The sequence below is a fragment of the Cricetulus griseus genome (genome assembly GCF_003668045.3).
Source record: "Cricetulus griseus strain 17A/GY chromosome 1 unlocalized genomic scaffold, alternate assembly CriGri-PICRH-1.0 chr1_1, whole genome shotgun sequence".
NCBI lineage: Eukaryota > Metazoa > Chordata > Mammalia > Rodentia > Cricetidae > Cricetulus > Cricetulus griseus.
The window spans coordinates 165812724-165838552 of NW_023276807.1; the positions used below are offsets into that span (position 1 = coordinate 165812724).

At 42.3% G+C, this 25829-nt stretch overlaps 1 protein-coding gene and 1 pseudogene across 1 annotated transcript; one reads left to right on the forward strand and one right to left on the reverse strand.

Annotated features, from left to right (window-relative positions):
• Window positions 1-2633: 2633 nt before the first annotated feature.
• Window positions 2634-3274, forward strand: LOC100767522 (annotated as a pseudogene).
• A 3223-nt stretch (window positions 3275-6497) lies between these two features.
• Hsd17b13 (hydroxysteroid 17-beta dehydrogenase 13) lies at window positions 6498-19952 on the reverse strand. Its single transcript, XM_035453329.1, has 6 exons — window positions 19743-19952; window positions 14986-15117; window positions 12621-12727; window positions 10724-10861; window positions 8616-8732; window positions 6498-6885 (listed from the first exon to the last, which is right to left on the reverse strand). Exons 1-6 carry the CDS (start codon window positions 19950-19952, stop codon window positions 6795-6797), a joined length of 795 nt encoding a protein of 264 aa, XP_035309220.1. The 3' UTR covers window positions 6498-6794.
• Window positions 19953-25829: the final 5877 nt, after the last annotated feature.

Genomic DNA, 25829 nt, shown 5'->3' on the forward strand with positions numbered 1-25829 from the left:
ATCTAGGGAAGTATTTCTTTAGCCATTCAGACACATAGAGGTCTCTCCAGCCACTGTCCAGGAGTCCATGTATTGCTTGAGCTGGCTGCATACCTTGGGATTATTCACACAATGCTGGTTTTTCAGGCTTTAAAAATGCAAGAGCTACAGGGTCATGTATGCTTCCAGGTAGATATCAAAGAAAATCTTTGGAATCCAAGAACTGTTTGTTAGGGTCAGAGTCTATGTAGACAAATCCGAGAGGGCAACTCATAAGGTTGGGAAGGTGAAGCATGACGAGAAACCCGAAAGTTAGATATTAGTACATGGAACATCTGCTAAGAAAAGCTGCAATCAATAAGCAGAAGCAGCCCACCGGAGGCTATGGAGGCTGTGTCCTGGCTGGCTCAGAGTTTGCTGTGTAGAATAGGTTGACACCGAGTTCACAAAGATCTGCCAGTCTTTGCTTCCTACATGCTAGAATTACAGATGTGCGTTGCCATGTAAAGTTTTATGTAGTTGCCATATTAATTATGAAAACTCAGCCTTAGCTTAGGCTTGTCCCACTAGATCTTCTAACTTGATTTAACCTGTTTCTATTCATCTGCATTTTGCCTTGGGGATTTTTACCTATTGCCATCAGTTTGTCCATGTGCTCTTTGTCTATCTGGACCTGTTGTCCATTCATCTGCTCACTTGTCTGTGGGAACCTAGTTCTGGGCTTTTCCTCTACAGCCTCCACTGTCCTCTATCTTGCTTCTGCAGCTCAGCTCAGCCCTGAGGCTCAGTACAACCCTGATGTTGCACTGGTCTCTGTGACAATACCTCCAGCATATCTGATCTCCTTCCCAGAGGGCCCTTGGTACCCTACCGGCTTCCTCCTCTGCTTCTCAGTTAGCTTTCTTTAGAACTCACTCTACTCTGCTGCGACTCCTTTAGCCCTTTGTAGACATTCGGTAACTTGCATGCTACATGCCCCCTCTTTTTCTATAAGTACATACACTCTCACAGTAATGTTCAATGTGTGATCTGAGAGTTATTTGTAGTTAGGATTGGGATAAAAGAACTTAGGTTTGGCTTGGCTGGCTATTGCGAAATTGAGACTTCTTGGCAAGTTGCTGCCATTGAAGGTGGTTTGTGAATTTATAATTCTAATCTCATGGAAAGACGGATGTGTCATCTGCGTTTCTGACAGTTGCCCACAGTTTACCTTGACTCTGAGCCAGAATAGCTTCGTGGGCCTTCGCCCACCTAGTCTAACCCAGCACCTTCAGAGCACATTAAGTGTTTCAGAACAGATAAAATTTGTGTTTAGGAGGCAGAGTTCATGCACTTGGGGAAAAGGAATAGATGTCTTTGGGTGTTTTGGGTATTAAAGTGACTGTCCAAACCTGAACCAAAATGGGTTAAGTTGCACGTTTTATTCCCAGTAAAAGAGTATGTGGCATGTCTTCCATAGAGGATGACATCAACCGCAAGTAGTGCTGGGACGTCCATTTCCATGGACCTGAGGTCTCTCAGATTCTCAGTTGGCAGCAGAGAAACAAAGGCACCAGAAATGACCACCTGGCCTCTCTGTCCACCCTCCTCCTGCTCTTCCTCCCAAGTCCAGCCAAGTGAAAACCAAAATTAAGCACACATTCGTCATTGGGGATCTTATCTTTTAGACTTCAGCCTTTTGGGGAATCAATCAACATGTAGGAATGTTTTCTTATGGAGAAAAAAGTATCCGTGGGCATAAATATTCCCCCCAGAGAACTTCAAACGTTTACAAAAAGATTTATAATTATTTAAATTTTCAGCTGAGTGCTGTGGCACACACCTATAATTCAACACTTGGGGTCCTAGATATTTTGAGATTCTGTCTCAAAACCAATTTGAATTACATGTTTAGATAGTGCCCATCATAGGGCTATAGATATTTCCTTAAAATTTCACACATACAGCCAGGAAGTGGAGTCACATGCCTTTAATCTCAGCACTTGGGAGGCAGAAGCAGGTGGATCTCTGAGTTTAAGGCCAACCTGGTCTACAGAGTGAGTTCCAGAACAGCTAGGCTGTTGCCCAAAGAAACCCTGTCTCAAAAAACAAACAAAAAATCATACATACATGTGTGTATGTGTGTGTATGTATATTTATGTGTATGGATGCTCACATGCCAAAGCATGGGTTATATGATCAGAGGACAGTTTGCCTGAGTCCCATTTGTCCTTCCACTATGTGGGTTCTGGAGGTTGTACTCAGGTTGTCAGGCTCTACAGCAAGTGTCTTTGCTCACCAAGCCAACTTGAAAGCCAGAGAAAACATTTTTATCTGAAAGGATACAACTGTCTCATATGCTTTATGTTTAAAAGAGAAAAAAATATTTTTATTTCTTAAGTATTGTATGTACTTTTGAAAGAAGGAGATGAAGTGAGATGAAGTGAAATCTACTTGGTGTTTATTCAGTCAGAATGATAGCATGCATCATTCTGACATTATATACAAATACTCTATTGCTGTTAAAAAATCACATACTGGCTTAAAGCCTCAGTACTATCAACTCATTTAAAAATATGGGTGTTTCAAACCCGGGAGCCGCGTTTCAGAGAGGGCGGCTCTGTGACCACTGCCGCCGGCACTTGCTCCGAGTGGTCCTGTGGTCCACCTCTGCCATGATGATCTACGGCTTCCAGAGCAGCTACCAGGACTTCTCCTTCGGGTCTTGGAAACTGACAGCGGCCAAGACCCACATCATGAAATCTGCAGATGTGGAGAAGTTAGCTGATGAAATGCATATGCCTTCCCTCCCTGAAATGATGTTTGGAGACAACATTCTAAGGATCCAGCATGGCTCTGGGCTTTGGAATTGAGTTCAATGCTACAGATGCACTAAGATGTGTAAACAACTACCAAGGGATGCTTAAGGTAGCTTGTGCTGAAGAGTGGCAGGAAAGTAGAACGGAGGGTGAACACTCCAAAGTTCTTAAACCGTATGATTGGACCTATACAACAGATTATAAAGGACCGTTACTTGGAGAATCTCTTAAGTTAAAGGTTGTACCTACAACAGATCATATAGATACAGAGAAATTGAAAGCCAGAGAACAGATTACATTTTTTGAAGAAGTTCTCCTGTTTGAAGATGAATTATATGATCATGGAGTTTCTAGCCTGAGTGTGAAAATTAGAGTAATGCCTTCCAGCTTTTTTTCTGCTATTGAGGTTTTTCTTGAGAATTGATGGTGTGCTTATCAGAATGAATGACACAAGGCTTTACCATGAGGCTGACAAGACCTACATGTTTCGAGAATATGCATCATGAAAGAGCAAAATTGCTAATTTAATGCACGTTCCACCTTCCCTCTTCATGAAACCTAACGAAATCTCTCAATATTTACCAATCAAGGAGGCAGTTTGTGAGAAGTTAGTATTTCCAGAAAGGGTTGAATCTAGCCCTGGGGACTCACAAAGCACATCCTTGGAATAGAATGTGGTACAGCCTACTCTCCATGTAGAGCCTGCGTGGACATCTTGGCTGTTTGTAGGGATATTTTTATTATGAGAATTAATTTCCTTGCTTATGCTCAGATTTTCTGTGGCCTTAAAGGAAAAAGAGTGTTACAGGCAGGTTCCACTCAACTCTCATTTATGTTGTCTGTCTTCAAATTCCTACTGGAGGTGTATGCTCTGTAGCAAAATTTGGATTCCTAAATGATCCCAAATTGTGACCTCAGCAGCAGTGATGTGTATGTGTCTCAGGAGGGGGGCATGATCTGCATCCATCATGAAGCATCGTCTTCTACTGCGAAGAGGCTAAATTGTAAATTCCATCACTGAGTCCCGATGCCTTGTGACTTTCATAGGATTCTGACTGCATGCTGATGGACTGTACTGGCTGGGCGTTGGGCTGGCTTTCTGGTGTTTATTTGCGCTTCTGAAGAGTTGTGACCTGTCACCTAGGAAATTAATCTTGTATTATTCATTAGTTCCAGTTTCTGGGCAACATCATATTGTGTGTATTTGTACACACATGTATTTTTAAAACTTTTCATTTAAATGTCTTTGTCTCTGAGTAAGTGTTAGATTACTTATTTTGATAATTCATTGTTAAAAATTGTGGAGAATTAAGAGAATTTACCTTTAAAAAAAAAGAAACAGAAAGAAAGAAGTGGGTGGCGGGAAAGATGAGTGTGCTTCTGAGGATTTTATTAGTGTGTTCCGGGTGAGGAGTGCCAAGGGAATGTGTCGCCATTTCTAAATATGACATGTACCATTTTATATTTATTTGTCCAGTGTCTTTTGTAAGAGGAGAATAAATAATAAGGAATTAAGGAAAAAAATATGGGTGTTTGCCTGTATGAAGTATGGGTAACCCATGAGTGCTTGGTGTCTGATAAGGCCAGAAGAGGGTGTCAAATCCCCTGGAATTGGAGTTACAGACTGTTGTGAACCTCTATGTGGGTGCTGGGAATTGAATTCGGGTCCCCTGAGAGATCAAGACAGGAGGAGACAGATGTCCCCTGCACAAACAGAACTGCCCATTTTGTTCTACCTATTACCCCCTTCTCTGGAGATGCTATATGGGAGGCAGGAATCAGTTAACATGAAAGAGAAGAGCTATATAAGCCCAGTATAGTGACACATACCTGTAACCCCAGCACTGAGAAAGTAGAGGCTATAAGGTCAGAAGTTCAAGGTCATCCTTGGATATTAGAGAGCTTGGGGCCAGCCTGGGCTACATGAGCTCTTGTTACAAAAGAAAGAAACACACAACACACACACACACACACACACACACACACACACACACACAATATACACATATACAGTACATACACATAGAGACAGATACAGAAAGACAACTACAGAGACAGATAGACAGCTGGAAATCAATTATTTTATAAACACAATGATTAAAGTCCAAAGAGTTCAAGACAATACATAATGGGAAGATAATTATTTTATGTTGTGCTATAAGATTTTCAATAATAATATAATCCTAAATCAAATCCATCATTCATGAAGCACTCTACATACATGCTTAATTTGTGGTTACCATAAAAAATAAAGTTAGTAATAATCCTTGAGAAAGGGGAAGCTCCAAAACTCACAAAGAATATCGTATGATTCAATTTACAAGGTAAAGATGAAATCAATATTAAGTAAGGAATTACAGACAGAGGATTCTGTGATGATATCTTGCTTGTATGTAAATGGAGTTCTTAATTGGTCTAGAAAATAAAAACCTGGAGTCAGATATAGAGGGAAATGCTGAGAGATCAGAGAGCAGAAGCAAGCCACAGCACAACTTACCTCCTCAGCGTCTCAGCAGAAAGAGAGCAATTTTCTGTTTCTCCCTGCTTATATCCTGTTTCTAGCCAGCTATCTCACTTCCTGTCTATCTGTATGGACTTCCAGACCTCCAGACCTCTATGGTTAGCTAGTGGCAAGCTCCATTCTCTGATCCCCAGACAGGCTTTATTTGTACAAGCAAGATATCACCACAAGATTCAATACAAATCTCAAAGACCTACACTGCTGGAAGGAATAGCTACCATTTCATGTGGCAAAAAGTATGAGACTGGCCAAAAATGTTTTTTTTTTTTTTTGATAATAAGGAAAATAATGACTCAGGACCAGAGAAGAGGAGATGCTACCTGGTTACCAAAAGGATGTTTACATGAACTGAGTGGACAATAAGCAGGTAGCCACACTATTCCTAAATACTCATCAGTAAATCACAATATTGTGTGTGTAGGGACCTAAGGGTTCTATGGCATATCTCTAAGTAAATGGATGGAGTCTTTCTTGGGGATCTACGCACCCTTGTGGTTGTCTAAGGGGCTGCAACGTTGGCAGGTCATTATAGAAAAATATTTAGAAATGCAACTGGTACTTGTAAGATGTCTACACTCAAAATGTGCAGAAGAGGGCAAGAGAGATCATGACCATGTTCCCAGGCATCCTGCTGAGCTTCAGTTAAAAAGGCCTAAAACAAAATGTGAAAATAATGCTGAAATTCATGGACAGGAGGCCAGGGCAGAGTGCTTAGCCCCAGCAAGTCTGTAGGTTCAGTCCCCTGCAGCAAAGTACAAAAGCCAAATCAGACAACCAACAAACAAAAAAAACAGGAAGGGTTTGAACTTCATAATGGATTTGCTTGGGGAGATTGTGTTGCTGTTAATATGTATATGGTTGAATGTTTTTTAGTGATTGCCTAATAGAGTAAAAAGAAAAACAAAATGTGTTCAAGGTCTTTCTAAGTAAAGAGCAAGATGTTGAGGTTTCACAGTTGTAAATCTGTGTAAATATTTGCTTCACCAAGTAAGGCAAATAAAATTTCTTCATTATTCATTCACATGGTGTAAGAAAAACAGCACCCTAAGAAGATTGTGAAACAAAACAAAACATTCCTTTCTAATGGCAAAGAAACAAGACAGTTTTTATCCTGTCTGCCAAGAATGAACTGAAATCACTACCAACCCCCCATCAAAACAGAAACCACTACAATTTGTCAGCATTTGTCCAAGACTTTATTACTGTATCCCTTTGCCTACTTTTGATATTTACTAATTTATTTAATAAAAACACACTGATTATCTTTCTACTCTTTTGTTGAATAGACATTATCTTACTATATTCCCGTTGCCATAACCAAACACTATAAGCACAGGGGACCAGAAGGACAGCTAGTCAATCTTGTTCATTAGATGACTGCTGGTACCCAAACTGCATTTTAAACATCAATAGCACTTTAAACATGTGAAAGAAAGCTTTAACGAGACTCTAAGCTTAGGTTCCTGTCATTGGCGTATTACATGTCTCTACATACATTACTTCATTTTGGTTTTGTGGCCCACAATTGCTTCAAATTGAATATTCTGTATACGACTTATGGCTTTTAAGGCACGTTCAGGAAGAAACCTACATTAAGAAAAAAAATAAGAAATTTCAATTTAAAATTTTGATACTAGTGTTCCATTTTTTTCCAATTTAAAAGTGCCCTGAAGCTTACCTGACCCTCATTTAGTTTTCCTTCGTTCTCTGTTTCCTTAGTTTCTCCCACCCTCCACCCCCATCTGTACTGATCTATAATATATTGTCACTCTTTCATAATAGTAAAATTGCATGAGATCTTATATAAACAATGGTCTAAAACTGAAGCTATAAGTTCACTTCGGGGTCGGTAAATTCTGGTGCCAAGAACCCAGAATCCATTACACACCCTTCCTTCCTCCTCTTACGTTCAGGGTACCTATCACTTTATAAAAGAAAAACTAGAGAGCCTTTAAAAATGCTATTGCCTTTGAGTACATGGCTGTGCCAAGCGCTGACACAGCCAGCTGAAAAACATCAGCCGTCTATGATAAAATGTGTAGGATTCACATGGGCTGAATATTCAAGCTTGCTGGAGGGTGGGTTAGTCAACCTGAGTTGCCAGGTGAAGGAAGAAGAGCATGAGAGAACCGAAGAAGGCAGAACGAGCACTTTCTACAAAGAAAGTCATATTTCAAATCACGTGGTCATTATTTACTAATGCAAGATTTACTTCCCTGTCAGCCCCTGGGTAGAGGGTGGGAAGATAGGGAAAGAAATGAAGAGGTGAGGATGATTCTGCTGGGAGAAGGACAAGGGTAAGAAGAGAGCTTCTGCAGGCCTCTAAACGCCTGGCCCAGACCACAAAACTGTCTCTGTCTAAATGGAGTTAAATGCAAAGGGCAAGGAAAAGCTCTGTTGCCAGAGCACCAAACCACACTGAGAGCTCCACAATGAGGCAAAGGCTTTGTTCAGGGGTACTGCTTTCAACTGAGGCAGAACCATCAATCATATTTATATCATGGTCATATACATGCCTAGTCCCGTTGGGGCTTTTCCCACTCTAATGAGACCTGTGTGGAGGAAATTTGTCATCTTTGGGGCTCATGAGCCTGGGAAGGAAAGAAAAAGGACTCCATGCTAAGGTTCTTGGATTGTAAACAAAGTGATATAAAATCACGTGGAAGTGGGTTGTGAGACAGGTAAGATGCACACTGTCCCAAAGAACTGCAAAAACTGAGCTCCCGAGGCTCTGGGGAGGTGGGCACACAAACGTGGGGACCTGAGTTTAAACCCAGAAGCCACATAAAAAAGCTGGCCATGGTGGTAGGCATGTAACCCCAGTGTTGGCGGATATGGAGCCTGGCACAACCCTGCTCGCTCCTAGACATGGTTTCTGGGCTAATTGGTGAGTACAGGTCTCAATAAAAGACCTTGTCTCAAAAAAAAAAAAAAAGAAAGAAAGAAAGAGAGAGAAAAAAAGAAAGGAAGGAAGAAAAAAAGAAAAAAATCCTTCCTCCATCTGCACCAGCATATATATTGCACACATACACACGAACACACAGAGCCTTTATGATGGATGCTCCATAACTTGTCCTTTTAAAGCTGTCTTCCCTTTAGTTTGAATAGTCTTGAGCAAAGTTTGTATTCCATAATGGGAGACGGAATCAAGGACTCATTTACCCCCATCCCTGAATCAGTAAGGCAGCAGTAACACAGGAAACTTAATTTTCACTCCAGGCATGGAGAGTTTCCATAGCAACCTTCACATCTGGAAATCTGTCTGTAATAACATTTCTATTTATGTTTTAGCATTCAGGGTTCTACGCTGTACTTACTTTTCCAGAACTAAAGAAATACTGATATAAGATGGGACGAAGATCATTTTCTTGTTGGTAAGTATTCCATCTATCAGACTGCTTGCAACTTCACTTGTCTCCAATACAGGCCACAATCTGATGGAAAATGGGAAACGAGTTTATATCTGTTTATACTGTATTTCTTCATTAGGGTGCTGGGATTGAACCCAGAACTTCACACATGCTAAGCATGTGCTCTACTACTGGGGTAACCCCCATTTTTATTTATTTATTTATTTTAATTAATTAATTAATATTTATTTATTTATTTATTTATTGATGCAAACTGCATGAGGCTTTATTGTTGTTTAATGAGCTAACCCCATGTTAGCTTGGGTCTTTCACCCATCCGCCATGGCGGATGGCTAGCAAAGACAGCTTGAACTGGCTGCATAGAGATCTTGTAGGGCAGCATAAGGGGAGTGTCTAGGGGTACACACAGGCTCAGGGTACCCCCATTTTAAAAATCATTTTTAATTAATGAATGAAGGAAATTGATCTATCTCTTCACCAAATTTAGAATTAGGATTTAAAATGCTTCAGGATTCTCTGTATGAATGCCACTCCCCTACACACACATTGTTGTAATTTTAAAAGAGCAGCTCAAGAAAGAAACATGCAACAGAGTTCAATCAGAGGTTTTTTTTATATTAAGGAAAAAAGATCATAAAAATAGGAAAGGGTGGGGGAGACTGGCCTTGGGGTACAGGAGCAGTGGGAAAAGGAAAGAGAGGGAGAGAGAGAGAGAGAGAGAGAGAGAGAGAGAGAGAGAGAGAGAGAGATAGAGAGAGAGAGAGAGATACACCGAGAAACAGACAGAGAGGGAGAGAAAGAAAGATGGGAGGTGGGCAGGGCCCTTTTAAAAGGGAACATATTAAATAGGTACATGGTTAGTGGCAACAGCTGAGGGCATATCTTGTCAGAACTCCAAAGGCAGGCCAGTAAAATGCCTAAATACTAACACACATCCCACTCTGGTATCTTATCACATTTTTATACTTTTAAGTCCAATATGTGTTTGTGTTAGCTCACCAGGTCAAAACAATTAAATCATGACAAGGTATAAGATGGGAAGGAACAGAGGAGGGGGGCAATGACAAAAGGATGTGTGTAGGATGAATCACGTGATGTCTCCAGGCCTGTTGGGTAGGATGAGTCATGTGATGTCTCCAGGCCTGTTAGATGTAAAGAGAATGCTCTGTGGCTGTGTGTGGGTATTCTGTGGAGCTGTATTGTTTTGAGGCATTTAGCAATTAAGATTTGCCTCTGATTTGCTTCTCCTACAGTTTTATGGGGACTTAAGATTTGTATAAATTACAGCTTTTTTTTTTTTTGTATATGTGGTGTAGCATGTATGCATATGTGTGTGCCGCATCTGGTGGCATGGCTTCCTAGATCCAAAGGTTGTGCACATGTCTCATTGAGGAGTGCTCATAACCTGTGCTCAGTGGAGAGTCTTGTCCACTAGTGAAGATGATGAGAGAAAAACCAAAGCATGAAAATGGGTTTAAAATGTCGCATCAAGGTTAGCATGCCTACGTGTGGCTGAGTGAATGTGAGAACTTAATTCTCCGAGACAGTTTGAGGTTTCTGAAGGCTCATGTGTGATTGGGATGTCTGTGTTGTGGACTAGCAAACCATCACATGGCAATGGAAATCCATACTTTTTGGATTATTGGGGCTCAGTCTTTTCCCATCCTAACTTTGCAGTGGAGTCTTCAACCCAGACTTAGAGCCACATCTGACATGAGCACCTTAATGTCAGTTCCAGTGGAAGAAATTCAGGGTTCAGCAGCCCAAGTGGGAACATTCCAGAGTCCTGCACTGCTGTGTCAGCAGCTACAGTTGCTTCAGGACTAGTGCCAATCTAACTTATTCTTCCCTATGGTGTCTTCCCCTACAGTGGTGGGCACTCCTGGAAGCTGAACACTTGCCAGGGTCTCTAGGGGACACACTCTCCCATGTAAGAAAGCTGCTAGGGTTTACTTACATAAAGGTAACCTACAAAAGTACCTATGACCTACTCAAAACATCACTGTCTTCGAGGGCTCCAGCTTAAAGGTCGACCCAGCTGATTCCCACCTCACCTTGTACTTGGGTTTTTGGTGAAGCCAGTGTTCACGAACACAGGGCACAGACATGAGGTTTTGATACCAGTTTTCCCTAAGGTTTCAAGTTCTGCAGTCAGTGCTCTGTGAAAGCCAACAGCAGCAAACTTGCTTGAGCTGTGAGAGAAAATCAGCCATCAGCAAATTTGGGGGACAGTCCCAGCTACCTGTGAGACGACAGCTTCATTTGTTTAGGGCCAGAAGACCCCCAACCTACTACTTACAGTTTTTCTGAGAGGGTAAATGAGCATTCGTTTTATTTTCTTATGTGATTAAGCAGGATTCTGAGCATGCCTAGTACCTTTTTTCTTTTAGGGTTCAGGGGATTGAACCCAGGGGTCTGTACATATACTCAACCGTTGCCACACCCCAGGGCCTTGTTCCTAATTTGTGACTAGCAAGGATGGCAAAACCACCACTTTACAGACAGGCTTAATGTCTTCCATTCTACATGTGACCTTTTCTATGGTCCAGTCAACCTTACAAATGTTTCTTAATCCAGTTTTATTACTGGGTGTTTTTTTCCTTCCTTCCTTCCTTCCTTCCTTCCTTCCTTCCTTCCTTCCTTCCTTCCTTCCTTTCTTTGAGACAGGATTTCTCAAGACAGGGTTTCTCTGTGTAACAGCCCTGGATATCCTGGAACTAGCACTGTAGCCCCCACCTCTGCCTCCCAAGTACTGGGATTAAAGGCATGCCCACCAACTGGCTTATTACTGTTTTTATCTTTAAAAATATGAGTCCAGAAAAGACATTGAAAATACTCTAAAACCAATATTGGCAAACTTTTGTGGGACTGTGAACATTTCTCCTTTCTTGATTAATGGGTTGATGGCTTCTCTCTTGACATTGGTGGTCTTATTAGCTTAATTTCATTGAGTATTTGGAGTTGAAGGACTCAAGACAGTGTTGGAGTCATTGGATTTATACGTGCAATCTTTAACATCAGGTTCTATGTTCTTTTGTTTCTCTGATTATAAAATGTTGATAATAAAATATAAGGCTGTTTGGGGGAGTCAATAAAATAGGATATGAATAGTAATTTATTATCTACAAGGATCTATATATGTGGTAATTGCTGTTTTGTTCCAGGTGACAAAAAATTCAGTGTTAAAAGTTTTCTGTCTCTCTTGTCTCTCTCTCTCTCTCTCTCTCTCTCTCTCTCTCTCTCTCTCTCTCTCTCTCCCTGTCTGACTCTGTCTCTCTCTGTTTCTCTGTCTCTCTGTCTCTCTCTGTCTCTTTCTCTCTGTGTAATGGAAGCCTGAACTATGTTGAAGTGTAATTTATTTGTGACCATGTTCAGTGTGAGAAAATGTTGAGTGTGTAGTTAAATTTAGCTTTGAGTGTGCATATAAAGAAATAACAAATTGACGAACAACATTTGCATTCCCTGCATTCAATTATCTAGGTAAAATTGTTTCTGGGATTATTATATAGCAGAAGCAGGGAAATTAGATGCCATTGGCAGAATTTGTCACAGATAGTGTGTCTGTGTCCCTTGGACATGGTGTGTAGTGTCTGTTTCTCCTGGTGAGGCTGAGCCATTTCGTATTCTTTCTCTCACACATGTATGCACCCAGGCCACAGGTATACCTTCTAGCTTCTGTGTGTTTTGTTTCCTAGTCTGTTGTGTTTCTTGTCTCAACATCCACTCATCCCAGGATATAATGGAAATGTAGTCTATGGGGGGGATTTTCAGAAGTCTAAAAATTTTAAAATAAAATTAGAGCCAGTTTCCTTGTTTTAAAAGTCATTTAAAAGTTACCTTAACCTTCCATGTAAATTCTCTACACCCAAATTCCCAAACCATGGGCCTGAAGACTAAGAATCCTTCAAAAGTCCAAAATGCATAGCACAGCTGGTATTGTTTAGTACCTACCAATATGGGATGAGATAAGGAATCACTCCGTGGCCACACACTGAAGCCACTGTGACAATGTGGCCGGAGTTTCTTCTTAGCATCGATGGGAGAAGTGCTTTTATGATCTTAAGATCCATGGAAAAAGAAAAGAAGCAATGACACAGGCATTAGGTAGATCCCAAATCAGGCCATCTCATTTCTGCTAAGATGGAGGCATTAGAAATGAAATACTTTCGAGACTCTGTGGTCCCTGCTATACACATGACAGAAAGGGAGCATACGCATGATAGCTTGGGACAGCACCGGGAGCTGTGTCCTTTCACTCATGTACCAAGAACCCGTGTCAGTGTGTCCCCTTCTTCTCTTCAGAAGGAATTAAGAAGCTCCTTCCTGGACATGCCATCTAAGCAACATTACTATCCTTTTTTATAGTGCTACGGATTAACCAGAGGACTCTGTGCATGCTCAGCAAGCGCAGAATTGCTGAGCTGTGAGCAATATTGTCAAGGGATAAATCCACAAATGTCATCCCTGAAGGGTAATTGGGCATTTTACAAGTTCTTGGTTTCAGTTAGAAGGATGGGAACCTACTTATCTAACGCAAGCTGAGTTCTCTCCTGGTCCACAGCCACCGGGCAGAGCGAGCAGACCCGAATCTCTTTCTTGTAACAGGGAATATGATACACTATGTTAATGGGAAACACAGGATTTATTTTTGTTTTCCAAAGAAATGTCACTGTATAGTAAGAAATATCAATAATGTTATGAGAATTTTGTAGACCCACCCTTCAAAGTCTATGCAAATTCCTGGAGTCCTGACTGCTAAACTAAAGGCCCAACCAGCTCCAGCCTATAGATCTGTGAGGAGATAATGAGTATTCCTGGTCCCTCTAAACCACTATCTTTTGTTGTAGCTATGACTCACTATTGATTATCAGATAACTAATATACAAGGTCTCTGTGTAGTGTGAGTGGCATGATGACTGATGGCATGATGGTAGCATACACAAGGGGCTAAGGAAGGACGATCTTCAAATCCAGGTTAGCTTCAGATGCTACACTAATATGGAGGCCTGTGCTGATATTTTGTTTATGATCTAACAAATGAAGCTTGCCTGAAGATCAGAAAAGCAAAGCAGCCATCCACTAGAGAGATTTCCACCAATGCTCAGATGGAAGGGCCAATCCATCAAACCTCAGACTGCATCTCCAGACTGCACTGCTCAGACTCATTCAAACTGCCCCTGAGATCCTGTCTCCTTCTGTTGTATATTCCTCTCTAGAGCAGGGATTAAAGGTCTGGAATCCCAAGTACTGAGATCACCTTTGTGTGAGCTCTGCTTCTCTTTTAGATAGATTCAGTCTCATGTAGTCCAGGATGGCCTTGAACTCACAGAGATCCATCTGCCTCTGTCTCCTGAGTGCTGGGATTAAAGGTGCATGCCACCACTGCCTGGCCTGTATGGCTAACTAGTGTGTCTAGCTTTGCATTCTGATCTTCAGGCAAGCTTTATTTGTTAGATCATAAACAAAATATCACTACATTTTCCCTCTCTTATCTAATAAAAATAAAAAGGTCATAACTAATATAAGAAAAACTATATGCACTGCTCTCTCCAAAGGGTTGAGAGTCACACTTCATTTTCCCACAAACAACCAATATTAAGAAATCCCCCAATTCACCTTTCTACATTCTAGCATTTGGTAGATCTAGCAGGCTTGTTCGACCCATAGCCCATAGGCTTCATATGGTTGAGATTAGCTATGAATGCAGACCAATGCAAAAATGTGAACCCATGGAAACATTATGAGATTTTTAAACTGTGAACCTATTGAAACACTCTGAGATTTTTATTTTATTTTTGGTAACTTGATTGTGAACTTCTCAACCATAAACTTCATAGATGATAATGCCATGTCGAAATGTCAAGTACTCAGAGCCTCACCCAAAGTGTCCCCAACCCCTGCACACATCTGTTTAGTTACTTCTATGTCCTTTCGGCCACAAATGGATGCACACGTTATGTATTCCCTCTAAAACCCTGGAAAGAGGCACACAGACAACTCTCAGCAAGCCTCCACAAATATTTTCTGTAGACCTAGCGCATGCCAGGGTCTGTGTTAGATTCTGTTTGGCAAAACAAAGCAGATGGCTTTCATTTGAATGTACCATGCCCACTTGAATTCTGAATCCTGCTGCCAGAGACTCCGTGGCTCCTCTACTCAAACACAGTGCACCATTCCTGACTTAAAAACAAAAACAAAAACAAAAACAAAAAACAAAAAACAAAAAAACTTTACATTTTCCCACCCACTGAACAAGTTTCCAGCCCCAAGGAGATGCCAGACACATACCAGCCAGAAGTGTTTCTGACTCACTCACCCAAAAATGCCCCAGGATGTTGACCTCGAAGGTTTTAGTAATCTCCTCATCCTTAGTGCTAAGTAGGTCAGCTGGGTATATCGCCCCGGCGTTATTCACCACGATTTCAACATCACCCACTTCTTTCTTTACCTTTTAAAATGAGGAGAATGCACACAGGATCAGTTAACTCTCACAAGGACGTGGGGCTAATAGTGACAGAGCTCAGATGGCTAGAGGCGCTTTTTTGTTCAACATTATAAGGACATATGCTCTGCTTTGTAAAAAGGAGCCATAACGTACATATTATTTGTAGCTTGGCAGTTACATGCTGTTAATGGGTTGTGTGTTCTGATCTAACCACTCCACTCCCTGCCCCTAGCCTAGAAGGCCCCAAAAGAGTGCCAGGTTGATACCAGTAGAAACTAAGTTGATTTAACAATTTCAAGAAACACCTGAGTCCAATAACACAGTAAAGGAGGGAATGATGCAAGGGATGACAATGAGACACACACAGGCATCCAAGTCACAAAACCATGGCTGACTATCAGAGGCAAGACGGAGCTCCAGAGCTCCACAACCACTGCCGGTATAATCTGAAGGCTGGGGATGACAGGGAAGACAGATATCTAGGATATCAATTTGCCATCTGATCAGGTTGCCAGCCCTCTGAGTAAAGGACAGACTTAAGATGCAATTTCCGTCTGTGCTCATTGGCTTAGGTGACAGCCAGCTTGGTCACAATACCGTCTAGGGATTAGGGTTTTTTGTTATTTTTATTTCGCTGCATGAGGTCTCTCAGAGTTCAGACATAAAAGAACTGGCTCAAACAATGACACAAAAGGATAGCTGTCATTAGGTAGGCTAAGTCGTTTTGGTGAAAACCTATTAATTTTGTGCTCAGTATAGCCTGGGTAGTATGAAAGCTTATAGATTTAAGATTTTAAATAAACAAGAATTAATGTTTGTGCTGGTAAACTAATACTTCAGTTCTGACAAAATATTTCTGGAGTGTTAATCTTGGTTCTACCGCCCATGGCCATGAACTTTGTCTGGGCCAAACCTTTCAAGCATTTATTTATTGATATATATGAGAGGCTAGTGGGTTTTAAAGTTAAATTAGATTAAAGAAGGTGGCAGCTTATCAGAGGGTTTGGTTCATTGTAAGCACTAGATGTTTACTTTTTCTTTAAAAAAGTGGTTATAGTGGGATGGTGAGAGGGTAAAGGCATTTTTTTATTTGCCAGACCGAACAACCCCAGGACCCATATTGTAGAAGGAGAGAACCTGCTTTCAAAAGTTGTTGTCTGAATTCCAAATACACATTATGGGGTGTGCACACACCCCAACATGCACACGTGTACACTCACACACATTCATGCACACACATATACATATACATACACACACATTCATGCACACACATACACATCTACACACAGACACTAAATAAACAAAATGTTTAACTGTCATTAACTGTATGTTTTCCACAAAAGACTAGATTATACACAAACCAATAAAAACTCAGAGAGGAAATAAGAAATAGGAAAAAATGTAAAAAAAAGTTAGGAAGGAAAAATTTTCTGCAGATAAATCTTCTGTCGTAGCTGGGGGTGGTGGCACACACCTTCAATCCCAGCACTGAGGCAGGAGGATCTCTGTGAGTTCGAGGCTAGCCTGGTCTACAAAGCAAGTTCTAGGACAGCCAGAGAAACCCTGTCTCAAAAAAACCCAACCAAAGAAACAAACCAGAAAGAAAGAAAGAGAGCTCTCATTTCCTCTGGGCCGTTGCTCAAACTTCTGATCAGAGCAAATTTGATTCAAAATATGACAGTCACAGAGGCCAGAGCTGAGGATTTTAATACCAAGGAAGTTCTATGTTTCCCTTCGGCCACACAGCAACTACACTGAGCAGCTGGTGTCTAGGCATCCCCTGAAAACCATTTAATTTCCCAGCTCACTGCCAGCGTACAGATACACACGGTTCTATGCAGACACCTGTGCCTGGTTCTCACCTGATCCACAGAATTGTAAATCTCCACCCGGTTGCTGCAGTCCACCACAAACACGTGCACAGTGGCCCCCAGTTTCCGGCATTCGGCAGCAGTTTCTTCAACACCGCGCTGTATGAGGGGGCCGGGATGGGCGGGGGTGGGTGGAGGCAAATTCAAGGAAAGATAAGTACTGGAGGAGAAATGCTTCAAAATCCTCGTCCAATAAGTCTTTTTTTTTTTTTTTTTTTTTTTTGAGACAGGTTTTTTTTGTAGCTTTGGAGCCTATCCTGGCACTCACTCTGGAGACCAGGCTGGCCTTGAACTCACAGAGATCTGCCTGCCTCTGCCTCCCGAGTGCTGGGATTAAAAGCGTGCGCCACCAACGCCTGGCCCAATAAGTCTCCTTAAGCATAAGGGAATTTCTGGAACTAATTAGACTGACTTTGCCGCCAAACCAGAGCCAGCAAGGAAGAGAAACAAGCTCTTCCACTTAGGGCTTTTGCAGCTTTCCTTCCTGGCCTGGGGCTTGCTTGAAGTGATTCATCTAGAGGAATACAGTCATAGCATGAAGGGCATCCTTGATGTGCTCGAAGATGCCACTTCTTACAATGTCAGGGAAGGTGTCTGAGGGCGGAAGGAAGACTGCTCCACTCCTTAAGCTGGCATTCACGGAGCATCAGCCATCGCTGGCAGCCAAATGCCGAGCACAGTCTAACCAGCAGGGATTCTCGATGACCCATCTCATCTCCTGGTGCAAGGAGAGGAGAGACATATCCGATAGAAGCTTCCGTGGGGAAAGTGTTACTACACCAGATGATCTACTGGGTACTTTTTCTTCTGGCACTTGGAGCAAAAAGTCCAAGAGACAATGTTAGAAATTGTGCACGAGTCCCAGGTATGGAGGCAGCTTATTTTCAGCCTAAATTCAGAAGTCTTTTTTAACCTGAGATGGATTGTCCTAACGCCGTGTGTGTGTGTGTGTGTGTGTGTGTGTGTGTGTGTGTGTGTGTGTGTGTGTGTGTGTGTGTGTTGTGTGTGTGTGTTCAAGCATGTGTTTTCTCTCCTGTTGTTTTAGAGCAGCTGCCACTTCCCTATTCCTTTCGTACTACATGAACCCCAGGCAGGTCTCCAACTCCCACCAGTTTCCTTCCCTGCCTCATCTCCTGAGGTTGCAATTACAGGTGTAAGTCACCACCCTAGGAGGTCTTAATTTTTTTTTTTTGACCTCGAATTCAAGAAAATATGAATTCTTTCCAAGTTTCAATATTTGTTGATTTTATAAGAAATATTATGAGGTTTAAAATAATTTTTTAAATTATGCTTTTTCCTCTCCCGCTTGTCCCCACTTCTCTGTGATGGAGAGTGAGGATGCCAGAGAATCTCTTTCCTGTGTGATATCAGGAGAGGTGTTACCATCTTGTGGGGCCATCCCAGAGTGGATGTGTGGGTTTGGTTTAGGCTAGCCACCTTCCTTGGGTCCTCTTTGCATTTCTCCATCTTGGGCTAAAGCACAGAGCAGCAATGGAAGTCTCAAAAAAAAGGACTTTAACGAGGATTAGGATGTCACTACAAAACCAACTGTCCCTTCTCTCGGTGGGCTGCAGCATAGAGTAGGAGAGTTTCCATTGACTGTGGCTTCAGCTGGAAGCCTGCTTACCGCCCCTCCTGTCACTCCATTTCGTGTAGATCTGAAGTCTGTAGAGAGGGACAGTGACCAGAGCTCCAAGCAGGTGCCTTGACTGATGAAGAAACGTTGTATCTGTTACCTTTCTCAGCTGCACCGCCACCCACCTGCAAGCTGTCCATGCCCCTCCCTGTATTGAACCCTCCACGAGCTAGCTCATGGTAGCAATCCTAATTAAACCTGTTATCTCATATACAAACAAAAGACAGGAAAGTAGAAGGGGCAGTTAGAAAGGGGATCAGCAAGAGTGGGAGGGGCAAGTGGGGATGAGGAATGCATATGATGAAATTATACATATTTATGATGAAACCCATTATTATGCATGACTAATATTTGCTAGTAGGAGCTTATAAAACCCCTCCGGTTTTACAACTGATTTGGAACATGGAAGACTGTAACTCTTTGCTACTTTTGCACAGGAAGCACCACCTGTGAGGTCGATTCCTCTGTGCTCTGCATTTTGATAATCTCGTAAAACTAGTGTATAAAGTAGTATGTTTCATGATGACATTTACACACACACACACACACATAGTTCCCATGCTTGTTGTCCTCCCCTATTCTCTGACAGCCTCCCTGTTTTGTCTTTTGTTATAATTCTATCTGTAGCCAAGGCTGGCTTCCAGCTTATAGCAATCCTCTTGCTTGGCTCCTCCATTGCTGGGACCACAGCAGAGTGACTGTTCCCGACAGACCCTTCCCTCTGTGAGCCTGGCTTGTTTCACCCAACATTGTGATCTCTACTTTCACCCTCTGAAGTTTTATCTCAATTGTAGAGTTTTTTTTTTTTTTTTTTTAATTATGTGATTTGCCTAATTTCAGCAGCTTGGAAGTTTCCGGCTCCTGCATCTCTTGCTATCAAGTTGTACACCATGGTAGAAACAAACAAAACAAAACAAAACAAAAAACCCCACAGCCTAGTCCTCTAGCTTGTTCATTCCATTCAGCCAACCTGCCACACAGATCTGGCAAGGCCCCCCGGGGGGGGGATTTATTAAAACTTTGAAAAAGGAAAACAAAAAGGAAAGCTAAATCAAATAACTAAAGCAATATATGACTTATTAATTTGTGACTTTATAGGTGGCAGAAACATGCATTACCTTATTGATGTCCCACAGCACCAATCTGCTTTTCCGCTTTGCAAATTCATAAGCGGTCAGCCTGCCTATTCCATGTCCTGCCCCGGTGATGAGAGCGATCTGTCCGGCCACAGATTTTCTTCTCCGGGGAATGAAAAACTTTACCAGTGACTCCAAGTAGGAGTAGATGATGATGCCTACCAGCAGGAGAAGTTCTAGGACAATGTGCATGGCTCCGCACCACCCTGTCCCTTGGGCTCTGTCCTCAAAACAGACAACTCTGCAAAGAGCTCCACAGAGAGCCCTGCCTGTCAGGTATTATGGGCTGCAGGAGGTGAGGCAGGCTTCGCTTTTCACCTCTGACAAATCAAATACACCTCTGGTTTTTGAAATGATGCCAGTTTCTAACAGAAGCTCAGTACAGGTCAGGGAACCTAGCAGCCTGTGCCCTTTGGACATGCTTATCGGAGAAGCGGTCGTGTTTCAACACGAAAGTTCACCTCTCAAAGTTATTCTGGAAGTATTTTTATCATCTGGGAGAGGGCTGACTGTTTCATATAATCTCAGGGCTGCCATGCAGCTTCATCGACTGAGTCTGATCCCTAGAATCGATAGAGGAAATAGAGAACCAGCTCTACACACTCCCACCCACACACATATTTGCTCACACAAATACACACACACACACACACACACCATAAAATAAAAATGAGGAACCTAAAATATGGTTCCACAAAGCCTAGCTAATCCACTCATGTATTCACAGAAACCCTTTCTTTGAAAAGCCCTTGAGGCTGAGAAGAATGTTAGTTTATAGGAAACAGTTCTCTCCATGATAACACTGGGAAAATCAGGAGACCAGGTGTCATATATCTCATCTTAAAAGTGCTAAGACTTCTGTCTTAGCCCAAGCTGTGCAAACAAATACCCTGGGTGAGGTGGCTTATTGCTGGGTCCTAGAGGCTGTGTTGCCCAAGGTGTAAGTGGGTTGCATGTTGATGGGAACCGGCTTCTTGGTTAACAGACATCAGTCATTTTACTGCCACTGCATATGACACAGTGAGGAATGGGATTCTCTGTGGTCACACTTATAAAGGGCATAGATGGTCATTATGACTTAATCACCTCCCAAAGTTCCTACATCTCATTTCAGGGGGACACATGCAGGCTAGAGTCATTTCTTGTAGGGAGCCGTCCCTGCATTCTCCATTACAAGATGGCGCCTGCATCCGGCAGGCACCGAATGTAAACAAGATTATTGCGCAGGCGCTGGGTAAATTTCCATTCCTTGATCTCTGCCTATTCCGTGGCGTCATATGGCCGGATGAGCTGCAGCCAATCATGGGGTGACATGTCCAAGGCGGCGGTTGCCCTCCTTTATTAGGGGACGGGCTTCTTGGTTCAGTGTCTCCGCTCTGGTAAGCTTATGCTCTCCTCTCAAGACGCATTAAAGCTTGTCTGCAGAAGGATCCGAGTGTCCCGTGTATGATTTCTTGCTGGCGAGAAATACAGAGAGCGCGCGGGACATATGGTGCCGAAACCCGGGAACATGTGAACATTTCCAGCACCTCGGAGACCCCTCTAACGAGGCGGATTCAGAACTGCAGGGTGGTAAATTCGGAGAGGTATGATTTTTCTGGACTTTGGCTTGGGAATGTTGCTATTGTGGGAGGTTAATATAGAGGCTTCTATGCTTTTACTAGGAGCTATTTTGACTTTTCTCACTGTTGTAGCAATCTTAAAGAAGTCCAGAATTACATATCAGAAACCGAATGTGGTGAGAGATGGGGCGCGCCTAACAATAAAATATAAGAAAAAAGGACCTCCCGGGATGTCTAGTGACAAGGGAGTGAATAATTTGTTAACAGAAAAAACAACAAATAAGAAAAAAGGACCTCCTGGAATGTCTACTGACAAGGGAGTGAATAATTTGTTAGATGATTCTGTAAATAAGTTTAAAGCTTTAAATCTTGATAGCTCTAATGACTCTAAAAGCTCAAGAGATAAAGTTTTAGAGGAAACAGCTCAGGTAGGTGAAAAAGAAACAAAAAAGGGGGGAGAGAAAATGGGGAATAACCGGTCACACCCCGGTAAATTTAAGAGACCTGTTAATCCAGCGGGTGTGCTTCCATCAGCACCCCCACTATTTGGTACCGACTCCTTTTTACCATCAGAGGAGCAGAGAAAATTACAGATGGCTTTCCCAGTCTTTGATAGGGGAAAAGGCCGTGCATGTTATTCAACACTGCTTGGAGGCCTGGGATGCCTGGGAAAAGCCTCATATCCTAAAGTTGCTCAAGTAATTTATGTATGCTTGTTTTAAAATGTTCTATTTCCTGGTACGGCCATTTTGTAGCTGGTCACATGACTGACGGTAGCCATTTTGCTAAAGTTAAAAAAAGGATACTTAGACCGCCATCTTAACTAAAGGTGACCGCATGGAAATTAGAAGTACCATCTTAAAAACAAGTTTTTCAGTTAAGATTTAAAATGTTAATGCTTCTATATATTACAGAAAGACCTTAAGGAAATTTAAATTTCTTTTTAAAACCAGTTTTCAAATGTTTGATTTTATTAATGTTTATACTTAAAGAGCTTCAATTTAGAATTATTTTTAAGCAAAGCCTGACAATGTAAAGTTCTTGTTTTTATAAAAGATGCTAATCTATTATGTTGGTAGCACACACCTTTAAGCTCAGGGTGTTGGTGACACACGCCTTTAAATTTAGGGCGTTGGCGGCATACGCCTTTAATCCCAACACTAGGGAGTAAGAGACAGATAGATCTTTATGAGTTCAAGGCCTGCCTGGTCCGACAGATCGAATTCCAGGACAGGCTCCAAAGTCACAAAAAAAAAAACCCTGCCTCAAAAAGAAGTTAAGCTACTGTTTAAGGAAGTTCAGCTGTATTACAAAAATAAGACTTTACCTAGCCACCTATGTGCTTCTTAAAAACAGATAATGGGCCGGCTTATACCTCTCAAAAATTCCAACACTTCTACAGACAGATGGAAATAACCCATCTAACTGGCCTACCTTATACAAGGCATTGTGGAACATGCCCATCACACACTTAAGTCTTATTTAATCAAACAAAAGGAGGGAATGGGAGCATCCCTACCCTCGGTGCCAAGAGTTGCAATATCCATGGCACTCTTTACCCTTAATTTTCTAAACACCGACGCTCAGGGCCATACAGCGGCCAAGCGTCATACCTCAGAGGAGATGGTAAAATGGAAAGATGTCTTAACTGGTCTTTGGAGAGGCCCGGATCCTATTCTCATAAGATCCAGGGGAGCGATATGTGTTTTTCCACAGGATGAAGAGAATCCCCTGTGGATCCCGGAAAGACTCACCCGAAGAGCCCCTTTGGACCCTCAAAAGTCGGAACTCCACCCTCTCCCCGGGAGTTGAGAGCCGCTATTATCCAGATTAACTCCTGTCCTTGACGGAGAGATTGTCATCATAGATAGCTTCAGCTGTCTCCTATTTTAAGGAAATGGGTGGAGGTGGGATTGTTTGGTGCAGCCGTTTGCTGCGGATTGATGTTGCTTCTCTGGCTGGTCTGTAAGCTCAGGGCTCAAACTAAGAGAGACAAGGTGGTTATCGCCCAAGCGCTTGTAGCTTTGGAACAAGGAAGCAATAGGCCGCTGGCCAGACAGCTCTTGCACACCCGGAGCCTGGGCTCATTGCACAGGGTAGAGTGCCTGGCTTGAGCAGCCCATGAGGGATGCTGAGCATAGGCATCGCACAGAGTTGCCTATTATACAGGCTTCTCTGGGAGGTACGTTGTCCTGCATAAGGGTTGCCTGCCCTAGTCTCCCTTTCCCAGAAAAACGGCAGAGGACAGGTCGAGAGTGCTTCGGGTCAAGCTAACAGCCTAGTTGCGACTCCCGTACACAGTCTTAATGTTTGATTTTGGGAAGGTTCAACCTCTGCCTCTATCCCTCAACATATGGGTGACCTATTTGCTTGTAAAAATATAAAGCCTTATCATTAATTAATAAAAAAAGGGGGATCTGTAGGGAGCCGTCCCTGCATTCTCCATTACAAGATGGCGCCTGCATCCGGCAGGCACCGAATGTAAACAAGATTATTGCGCAGGCGCTGGGTAAATTTCCATTCCTTGATCTCTGCCTATTCCGTGGCGTCATATGGCCGGATGAGCTGCAGCCAATCATGGGGTGACATGTCCAAGGCGGCGGTTGCCCTCCTTTATTAGGGGACGGGCTTCTTGGTTCAGTGTCTCCGCTCTGGTAAGCTTATGCTCTCCTCTCAAGACGCATTAAAGCTTTCCTGCAGAAGGATCCGAGTGTCCCGTGTATGATTTCTTGCTGGCGAGAAATACAGAGAGCGCGCGGGACAATTTCTAATAATCAAAAAGTGAAAATAACCCGTGTCTATCAGTGGATGGGTAAATAAGATATATTGGGCATTTATACAATGGAATGACGCTCTTCCTTTAAAAAAAAATTCAGATATACATGACAAAATGATGATTCTCTGTGAATACTTGAGACACAAAGGCACTGATGTGATTCCTGAGATAGTCACAGAGAGACAGATGGCAGGATGATGGCTGACAGAGGCGAAGTATGACAGGAATAGGGTGTTATTATTTTATGAGCACTGGTTCTCGTGGTGACTGTACAGCCATGGGAATGCACTTAATGCCACATTAAAGTATGGTCGAAGTGGTTAACTTTAGGTCAGGGATGTGTGACCAGCCATTCCGTTTATTTTCTCTATGTTCCATTCTCCTTATCTAGACCATTGCAGTAAGAATAAAGCATGCCTTATCAAGCATGAACCTTCAGCACATATCATAAACTCAACTGTCTCCCAGAAACCACACATACCCATGCCAGAGCTGTCCGAGGCTGGGTGAGTGGCACTTCTGTAATTCCAGCGTTCAGGATGTGACAGGAGGACTGAAAGTTCCAGACAAGCCAGAAATAACAATGAGATTCTGTCCCTCAATCCACAAAGCTCTCCAACAAAGTCAGTTATCAACAGCGAAGCAGAAAAGAATGAAATAAAAAAGCATGCACGTGGACACACACACACATCCAAGAAATTTTGCAAGTAGCAAATGGTTACAGAAATCAAATAAATAGTAATGGTTTAAATTTATTAAGCACATATTTAGGCATACATTTATTTACTCCTCATAGGATGTGTTTGGTGAAATACTATTAAAATCTGTAGTGGGAGCTCGAGAGATGGCCCAGTGGTTAAGAGTGTTGTCCTTGCAGAGGAGCCGAGTTCAGTTGCCAGCACCCACATCTGGCAGCTCACACTTTCCTCTAACTCCAGTGCCGGGGTGATCTGATGTCTCTGACCTCTTTACAAATCAGCACCCATTCATATGCCTGCACCCACACACAAATTCACATAATTAAAAATGATAGAAATAAATCTTTAAAATCTGCAGGAGCAACAAGGTGTGGTGCTGTATACATGTATGGTGTGTGTCTCTAGTCCCAGAACTAGACATGTGTGTATGTATATATGGTATGTGTCTCTAGTCCCAGCATTAGGGATGTATGTATGTATGTATGTATGTATGTATGTATGTATGTATGTATATATGTATGTGTGTATTGTTTGTGTCTCTAGTCACAGCATTAGGAATGCATGTATGTTTGTATGTATGGTGTGTGTCTCTAGTCACAGCACTAGGGATATATGTATGTATGTATGGTATCTTAAGTACCAGCACTAAGGTTTCAGAGACATGCAAGGGATAGTCTGGTCTACTTCCTGAGTGTCAGACCACCTAGAGTAACACAGTGTGAGACTCCATTTCAAACAAAACAACACAAACAAAACCTTCTACTATATGTTTTGGAGCTGGAGCTCTGGCTTAGATGATAGTACCTGCTGCCCTCCTAGTTTAGTTTTAAGCACCTACATTTGGTAACTTACATCCTGAAACTCCAGCTTCCAGGAATTTGGTGCCCTCTCCCATCCCTGCTCCCAGCACCTGAACACATGTGTCATACACACACACAAACACACATATAAATATAATAAATCTTAAAAAAAACAGCAATGGCTAGAGAGAGGCTGAGTGGTTAAGAATGCTTGTTGCTCTTGCAGAGGACCT

Bases quoted from the DNA above. Each gene is read 5' to 3' on its own strand.
- Hsd17b13 (XM_035453329.1), bottom strand. From the start codon at position 19,952: ATGCACATTGTCCTAGAACTTCTCCTGCTGGTAGGCATCATCATCTAC. The intron at 8,733-10,723 runs GTGAGGTGGGAA...ATTTTCCATCAG, and splicing joins ACCAAAAACCCAAGTACAAG to ATTGTGGCCTGTATTGGAGA. The intron at 6,886-8,615 runs GTAAGTACAGCG...TTCTTAATGTAG, and splicing joins ATTTCTTTAGTTCTGGAAAA to GTTTCTTCCTGAACGTGCCT.